Genomic DNA, 8,994 nt, shown 5'->3' on the forward strand with positions numbered 1-8,994 from the left:
GTGCAGAAGATGGTAGACAGAACCTACTACACCGAAGGCTCCGAACTAACTTATCAGGAGAAAAATCATCTGGTCGCATTTTGTACTGATCTTGAGAATTACAATATCTACAATCGAACTCCTCAATATTATGGTCAATACGTGCCACTAGTGCACGTGTTGAACTACGGTAACTACCATGGAGATACACTGGTAAGATTTTTTACTATTACGACATTCGTGCATCTTTTTGCACACTTCTAAAACTAGTACATCATATCATTACTAACTACGAAGTTATTACTATGTTTTTCAACAGATAATCCCGAATGATTGTGTGCCTCATCTGATGTATACACACTGTATCCTTCATGTTTTGAACATACAACCAGGTCTTCCTACGAATCTGAACTGTCCATACCGGGTTTCTAAAAGAAGTGGAGACATGACAATAAAAGAATGGAAAAAATGTATGGACAGTCGTAAGGAGCTTCTTGGAAGCAACATTCAGCGAAGGGCAAAAATTGGAAACAGGATGATCGCCATTCTTCATAATGGAGAGTCAGGGTCTATATTGTTTTATGCTATTTTACCTTAAGGGTGTTTAGGTCCTACCTGATACTGATGATCATGTGTTAAGAACAATTATATAGGGTTGGGTTCGATGACTATGAGGATGATGATCGTATGACTTATTATTAATAACGAGTAGAAGTTGTATGATGATGCATGATTAGTAGCGAGTACTTGTTATTATATATGCTGATGTATGCGAGCATGCATGAGTTATTATATCAGCGGGTAAAATGAACATATATAGCAGCAGGGTTGGTAAACCAAGGACGAAGATATAAGAGAGGACACTTCTCTCTATTAGCTAGCTAATATAACAACCTAAAAATAACCCCCAAAACCCCTAAAGCAGCCACTTTCCAAAAAAAATGAACTTTTGGTCCCGGTTGGTGCCACCAACCGGGACCAAAGGCCCCCTGACTGGGCTCGGCGCACAGAGCTACGTGGAGGCACATTAGTCCCGGTTCTTGTTTGAACCGGGACTAATGGGTGGAGGTATTAGTAACGGCCCATTAGTCCCGGTTCATGAACCGGGACTAAAGGCCCTCACGAACCGGGACTATTAGGTGTTTTTCTACTAGTGAAACCTCGTGATTTCCTGAGTCCTCTTACTGTAAAAGACATGATTATTAATTAAATAAAGTTTTCGAAGTTAAAAAAATATCAGCCCAGATGGACTGGACATACGGGTTGAGAGAAACCGGCTATTTTATTTTCAGCTACGAGGTTAGGAAAATGATGATGACACGACACCAGAGAAGACATGAAAGTGTGACGCGGCCATGCTGACTGGACAAAAATCGGTGTGAAATAGGTCAAAACCGGTCAAGAAGGGGCATTGTGGCCGGGCTTTCAGGGGTTAGAATATGGACTTCCAAAACCCTCGCATCCGCCTACGAGGAGGATCCATGGCGCCGCCGCCGGAGCTGAACCCCGAGATCGTCGACGAGGTCCTCGTCCGCCTGCCGCGGGACGACCCAGCGGGCTTCATCCGCGCCTCCGCGGTCTGCAAATCCTGGCTCGACACCCTCACCGATCCCGTTTTCCTCCGCCGGTACCGCGACTTGCACGGTACGGCGCCCCTCGTGCTCGGGTTCCTGCACGACCCGGTCGACCGCAGCCTCGCTCGCTTCGTCCCCACCACAGCGTTCCGTCCGGCCGTCGCCGCCGACCACAGCACCTCCGTCGTGCTGGACTGCCGCCATGGCCGCGCCCTCTTCTACGACTACGGATCCTCGGAATTCGTCGTATGGGACCCCATCACTGGCCGCGAGCGCCGGATGCGAGACGACGTGCCCGATAGCTACACGAACTACACGGTGCTCTGCGCCGCGGGCGCCGGCTGCGACCACAGCGCCTGCAGCGACGGGCCGTTCCTCATGGCCTCCGCGGGCGTGGAGTGCAGAGACTTGGTGCAGGCGGACGCTTGCGTCTATTCGTCGGAGACCGGCGTGCGGAGAGGACCAGACGGAATCTACCTCGATTTCAACCTGGAGGAAGCATACGATGAAAACTGTCCATACTACCTCCAGAGTGATCGACCGGGTGTGCTTGTTGGGGGCACGCTCTACTTCGTCTGCAGGTCCAGCGCTCTGCTGCGGTACGACGTTCTGGGTACGCAGGGTCGAGGCTCCCTGTCGGTGATCAAGCTGCCTCCCGGCAAGTTTCCCGGCAGCAGTACCATTGTCATGAGGGCGGAGAACGGCGGGCTCGGATTGGCGACCTTGCGTCGGGACGTGCTGCAGCTGTGGTCGACTGAGACGGGTCCTGACGGAGATGTCGAATGGGTGAAGATGAACCGCATCCAGCTCCGGAAGCTGATGCCTTTGAATAGCCCAGCACGTTTGATTGGATTAATCGAAGACGCCAATGTTGTTTTCGTGACCTCAGATGACCATGGCATCTTCACTGTTGACCTCAAGTCATTGCTGACGAAGAAGGTGTGCGAGATGGACAAGGTCAAGGATGTTTTTCCTTACGTCTGCTACTATACTCCAGCTGGTACTTCCTCATCTTTGTTTGGTTAGTTGTGATGTCTATTAATTTCTTCTGTTTAGTGCATGATGAATATTATAAAACTAAACCCTAATTTTAAGTTAGAGACACGAGAAATGCACTGACATATACTCCAGGCATCTAGTAATTCCTCGGCAGAACCCTCCTGTACTTCGCCCGCTCGTGGCCTGTTGTGTGTGTGTGTGCGCGCGCGCATGTGCTCCATACTCTGTTGAACTTGTTGGCTCAGTGGTTTGCTTTATATGTAAAGCATGACGAAAGCCTTTTTGGGCGAGGACACCGACATATACTCAATGGGTAAAAAAATAGATTTTTTAGATCACTACTTTAGTGATCTATAAATGATCTTATATTTGTTTAGAGAGGGAGTACATCATATGTCATCGACACAATGACATATCTATGTCATCAGGAAAATGAATGCACATGTAGGAAATTGTTAGTCCAGTGTGTTGTTTTAACATTTGTGTGGCCCATCTGAATATCACACTCTAAATGCAATGTGTAAACCTTCGGCAGTTGTTAGTAAATCTTCCAGCGAATGTCATTAGCTTTGATTTGTGATCCATACTAGTAATACTTCAGTTAGGGCAGAAGAAAATACAAAATGTTCGATAACTAATGTTGCATTTCGATTTAGCCATAATAAAAGCATCTACAACTATATGTGGTCGAGACGTTGGAGACACATCCATGAGGCTAGGAGGTTGTTTATCTATTGTCCTGTTTTCACATTTGTTCTCGCCAGTCTCAATATCAGATCGAACAAAAACACAAAACGATCAACCTTTAGATTCCGTATGTGGTTCCATGTAAGTTTGATAGCTGGCATATAATACTACGATTACAAGCTTCTTATTGTTTTATTTTCAGCTGGTGCTAGAGGCATGCTGCTGGCACCTGTGGGTCCTCAGGGATCTTCGTCAAGCCATTTATAAATCGGAAGATCCATCATCTGGTAGTCCTGATGCTCCTCCAGGGTTTCCTTTTTGTTAACCAGTTCCACACGTCCATTATGTTGCAGCCCCGATGCTTTCTGGTTTCAGTTCTTTGTTTTCTCACGAGGAAGTTTTAGTGGGAATGCTACTGTCGGTATCTTGAAGGGGAGCCTTGGCGCAGTGATAAAGCTGCTGCCTTATGACCATGAGGTCACGGGTTCAAGTCCTGGAAACAGCCTCTTACAGAAATGTAGGGAAAGGCTGCGTACTATAGACCCAAAGTGATCGGACCCTTCCCCGACCCTGCGCAAGCGGGAGCGACATGCACCGGACTACTGTCGGTTTCTTAGTCAATTATTAAATGTTCCGCCGAATTTTCTTGAAACTTGATTGAAAACAAAAGTTCCAGTTTATCACGAACAATTTAAACGTTCTGCACATGAGCCATTGTTAGCCCACTTGGAACTGAATCTGCACTGTTTTCTGTGAAACTGAACACTCAGGAAACAATGGTCTTGTGTCTTTTTTTACTGTTATATATTAATCAAAAGGAAGAATGTACAAGAGTTGTATTTACGTGGCTAGAAGGCACAGTAGAGGAGAGGGGGGATCAATATAATATACAGTTATAATGATAGGTTTGTAATGAAACTAGTTAACAATTCAGCAATCTCATGGTCTTGTGTCTTTGACTCCCTTGCCGTGCTCTTCTTAAGGGCATCTCCAGCCGTTGGCCCCCCAGGGGCGTCTAAAAGCGCCGCCTGGGGGTGAGCCGGCGCAAAAAATGGCCCTGGGGGCGAGTCGGTCCCCAGCCGTCGGCCTCCAGGGCCGCCCCCAGGCGCGTATTAAAAAAAAGGCCGTTCGGCGAAGTTATGATAAAAAGTAGTTAAATTTCGGCTAAATATGGCTAATTTCGGTGAAATTCGCGCATTTTCATTACATTAACCTAATCTAAAAAAGAAAGGGGCTGAAGTCGCCGCCGCCATCGTCGTCGTCGGCCTTCTCCTCCTTGACGCGGGTGCCCCAGCTGGACCCGGCATCGCCATGGCGGACTGGCGGCGGCGCGTCGTCGTCGTCAGCGTCGCTGTCGCATAGGACGACGACCCCGTCTTCATCGCGGCCGCGTCGGCGCTCCTCGAAGCGGCGCAGGGCGGCGCGCTGGCGCTCCTTCACCTTCTCCCGGCGCGCCTTCTCCATCGCAATGGAGTCCTGGCGCGCCCATTCTAGGGTCGCGTCGTCATCGTCGAACTCTGCCTTCAACGGCGCCAGCCCCGGCTCTGTCTTCACCGGCGCCAGCCCCGGCTCCGTCTTTGGCTTGACGAAGCGCCGAGGAGCCGACGAGGAGGAGGCGCGCCGGCCGCCCTCGTTGATGACGATGCCGGCGCTGCGAGTGCGCCGGCCGAGCGGCGACTCCGCCGCGGGCTCGGCCTTGACGCCGAGCAGGGCCGGAGTGCCGGAGGAGTGCGATAAGGATCGGAAGGAGGAAGAGGAGGAGGAGGACCCGAACCTCCTTGGCGCCCATGGCCCGACGCGGCGGTGCTGCGCCGGGGGGTACGCCAACGGCGGGTCGTTGCCGCCCTCGAGGTCGTTGCCGCACGGTCCGGTCTACAATCCGGCCCATCGCGTCTAGACGGGGCAGGACCAGGCGAACCTCTCCTCCATGGGGGGGTCGCTCTCGCCGGCTGTCGCCGGGCTTGTTGTTTTCGCGAAGACGTCTCATGAGGCTTGGACCATCCTTGAGCGCACCTTCGCGGCGCAGTCTCAGGCCTGTGTCTCTGCACTCCGTCGTCAGCTTGGCGAGTGTCAGAAGCTTGACTCCACTGCCACTGAGTTCTACAATAAGGTCAAGGGCCTCGCCGACACGTTGGCCTCCATTGGACAGCCCCTCACCGACTCCGAGTTCAACTCGTTTATTGTCAATGGTCTTGATGAGGAGTATGATGCCTTAGTCGAGATCATCAATGAGCGGGGCAACTCGACACCCATGCTGGCACACGAGGTTTTCTCCCGCCTCCTTCTCACTGAGCAACGGGTCGAGACACGCCGCTCCCAGGGCAATGGCTCCCTCTCGGCCAACGCCGCCACCAAGGATGGTCGCTCTTCTTCATCATCCCGGGCTCCTTTGGGGCTGCCACCACCGCCCGCCTCGGCCCCCCCTCCTACTGCGACATTACCGGGGGCTGGCGGTCCGCGTGTGTGTCAGCTTTGTGGCCGCAATGGGCACTGGGCCTCCAAGTGTCACAAGCGCTTCCAGTGAAGTTTCCTTGGTCTTGGCAATGACGACAAGGATACACGCAACAATGCCCGTCAGGTCGCCATGGCTGATCATCCGGCGCCGCAGAAGCAACAGGGACACACTCAGTCCTACTCCATCGATCCACACTGGTACATGGACTCTAGGGCGACAGAGCATCTGACCAGCGAGATGGGGAAGCTTCACACTCGTGAACCTTATCATGGCTCCAACAAGATCCACACTGCCAATGGAGCAGGTATGCACATCTCTCATATTGGTCAAGCATCTCTTCTCACTAGACATGCCAATAGGAGTCTTCAGCTTCGCAATGTTCTTCGAGTTCCTTCTGTGACACGTAATCTTCTTCCAGTTCCTAAACTCACACGTGATAATAATGTGCTTTGTGAATTTTACCCTTTTGATCTTTTTATTAAGGATCGGTGCACGAGGGACATTCTTCTTAGTGGGCGGTTGTGCCAGGGCCTCTACCGTCTGGAGCATCCTGGCGTCGCCCGCGTTTTCAGTGGAGTTCGGGTCTCTCCGTCACAGTGGCATGCTCGTCTTGGTCACCCGGCCACACCTATTGTTCGTCATACTTTGCGTCGTCATGAGCTTCCTAGCCTGTCTAGTAATAAAGATGTAGCAGTGTGTGATGCTTGTCAGCAGGGGAAGAGTCATCAACTTCCTTTTTCGGAGTCCAGTCGTGAGGTGAAACATCCTTTAGAACTTGTGTTTTCAGATGTATGGGGTCCTGCTCAGACTTCTGTCAGTGGTCACAATTACTATATCAGTTTCATTGATGCTTATAGTCGCTTTACCTGGCTTTATCTTATCAAACGTAAATCTGATGTGTTTGACATTTTTGTTCAGTTTCAAAAACATGTTGAACGCCTTCTCAAGCACAAAATTGTTCATGTCCAGTCGGACTGGCGAGGCGAGTATCGCAACCTCAACTCCTTCTTTCAGTCGCTTGGGATAGCTCATCGTTTAGCATATCCACATGCACATCAGCAGAATGGTTCAGTAGAACGTAAGCATCGTCACATTGTTGAAGCTGGTCTTACTCTTTTGGCCCATGCATCTGTTCCGTTTCGGTTTTGGAGTGATGCTTTCACCACTGCATGCTTTCTCATAAACCGTACTCCCACTCGTGTTTTAAACATGAAGACTCCCATTGAGGTTCTCCTTAATGAACAACCTGATTATACCTTTTTCAAGGTTTTTGGCTGTGCTTACTGGCCGCACCTTCGTCCATATAACAAGCGCAAGCTTGAGTTTCATTCCAAGAAGTGTGTTTTTCTTGGCTATAGCTCTCTTCATAAAGGTTACAAATGTCTTCATGTTCCCACAAACCGTATCTATATATCTCGGGACGTCCTGTTTGATGAGCATGTTTTTCCCTTTGCCAAACTTCCTGTGTCCACTACCGAACCACCACCTCTGCATTCATCCTCTGTTGCTTCTGACCAATTTGATGATGTTGCATACTCTCCTGTGCTGTTACCTAACCATGGTGCAGGAACCGGACGTGGGGCTCGCTTGGAGTTGTTGGAGGATTCACCATCATCATCGCCGCCCTCTGATGGGCACGTCGATCGCCCTATGTTGCATGGCATCGATTCGCGTGCCCATGCACGGTCGGCCGAGGAGCCCGTCGCGCCGAGCTTGTCCACTGCTCGGCCTGCTACGCCAGCGCCCGCCGAGTCTCCACTGGCTCGGCCCTCTACGCCGAAGTCGTCTACGGCTCGGCCCGTCACGCCGCCTTCGCCCGTGGCTCGGCCTGCGACACCGGCCTCGCCAGTGCCTCAGCCCACTATGCTGGACTCGCCCTCGGCTCGGTCCGTGACGCCGGCATCGCCAGCAGCTCCGTCTGCACCGCTGGCATCGCCTGTGGGCCAGGCTGCTACGCCAACTGCGCCTGAGGACACCGCGTCTGGCTCCTCGTCACCTGCGCCGGCTGACTCGTCTACATCGCCGTCCTCCAGTCCATTGCCGGCTGCTCCGTCGACCGCAGCGGCTCCTGTGTCCTGACCACATACACGCAGTCGCAGTGGCATTTTCAAACCTAAGGAACGTAAGGATGGTACTGTTGCTTGGATGGCTGCTTGTTTGGCTGCTGCTGTTGCGGATCCGTCCTCTAAGCCCCGCTCATATCAGGCTGCCATGCGCGTTCCTCATTGGCGACAGGCTATGGAGCAGGAGTTTCATGCTCTTCTTCGTAACAAGACATGGACTCTCGTTCCTCCACCACCACGGGTAAATGTTATTGACTCCAAATGGGTATTCAAAGTGAAGAAGCATTCGGATGGATCTATTGAGCATTACAAAGCGCGCCTTGTTGCTCGAGGATTTCGGCAGCGCCATGGTCTTGACTATGAGGACACATTCAGTCCCGTTGTCAAGCCTACCACCATTCGGCTTCTTCTTTCTCTTGCTGTTTCTCGTGGTTGGTCACTTCGTCAACTTGATGTGGAGAATGCTTTTCTCCATGGATTCTTGGAGGAAGAGGTTTATATGAAACAGCCGCCTGGTTTTTCTGATCCTGATCATCCTGACCATATCTGTCGTCTCACCAAAGCACTCTATGGTCTGAAGCAAGCTCCTCGTGCCTGGCATGCCCGCCTTGCCTCTGCCCTTCGTGCTCATGGGTTTGTGTCGTCCACTGCTGACTCTTCATTATTCCTTCTACAGAAGCCAGAAGTCACTATGTATCTTTTGGTATATGTCGATGATATTATCCTTGTCAGCTCTTCTCAGTATGCTGCTGATGCTCTTGTCTGCTCTCTTGGTGCTGATTTTGCGGTCAAAGATCTTGGGAAGCTTCACTACTTTCTTGGAGTTGAGGTCACTTCTCGTGTTGATGGTCTTGTTCTTACGCAGAAGAAGTACTCCTTGGATTTGTTGCAGCGAGCTGGTATGCTGAAGTGCAAACCGACTACCACACCCATGTCGTCTACCGACAAGATCACAGCTGTTGATGGTGAGCTTCTGTCTCCTGCGGATGCCACAGAGTACAGGAGCATTGTTGGTGGGCTTCAGTACTTGACGATCACGAGACCAGATATCTCTTATGCTGTTAACAGGGTTTGTCAGTATCTTCAGGCTCCTAGAGACACTCATTGGGCTGCTGTTAAACGCATTCTTCGTTATGTTCAGTTCACGGTGACATTTGGGATGCATATTCGGCCGACTTCCTCTCGGGTTCTTTCGGCCTTCTCTGATGCAGATTGGGCTGGCAGTCCAGATGACAGG

General features: G+C 51.2%; 1 protein-coding gene across 1 annotated transcript; it reads left to right on the top strand.

The window, feature by feature from the left end:
* The first annotated feature begins 1,407 nt into the window (after nucleotides 1-1,407).
* LOC123133468 (uncharacterized) lies at nucleotides 1,408-3,953 on the top strand. The gene is made up of 2 exons (XM_044552952.1): nucleotides 1,408-2,553; nucleotides 3,442-3,953. Exons 1-2 carry the CDS (start codon nucleotides 1,419-1,421, stop codon nucleotides 3,504-3,506), a joined length of 1,200 nt encoding a protein of 399 aa, XP_044408887.1. The 5' UTR covers nucleotides 1,408-1,418; the 3' UTR covers nucleotides 3,507-3,953.
* The last annotated feature ends 5,041 nt before the right edge of the window (nucleotides 3,954-8,994 follow it).

Source organism: Triticum aestivum, chromosome 6B (assembly GCF_018294505.1).
Source record: "Triticum aestivum cultivar Chinese Spring chromosome 6B, IWGSC CS RefSeq v2.1, whole genome shotgun sequence".
Lineage (NCBI taxonomy): Eukaryota > Viridiplantae > Streptophyta > Magnoliopsida > Poales > Poaceae > Triticum > Triticum aestivum.

Bases quoted from the DNA above. Each gene is read 5' to 3' on its own strand.
- LOC123133468 (XM_044552952.1), top strand. From the start codon at position 1,419: ATGGACTTCCAAAACCCTCGCATCCGCCTACGAGGAGGATCCATGGCG. The intron at 2,554-3,441 runs GTACTTCCTCAT...TTTTATTTTCAG, and splicing joins CTGCTACTATACTCCAGCTG to CTGGTGCTAGAGGCATGCTG.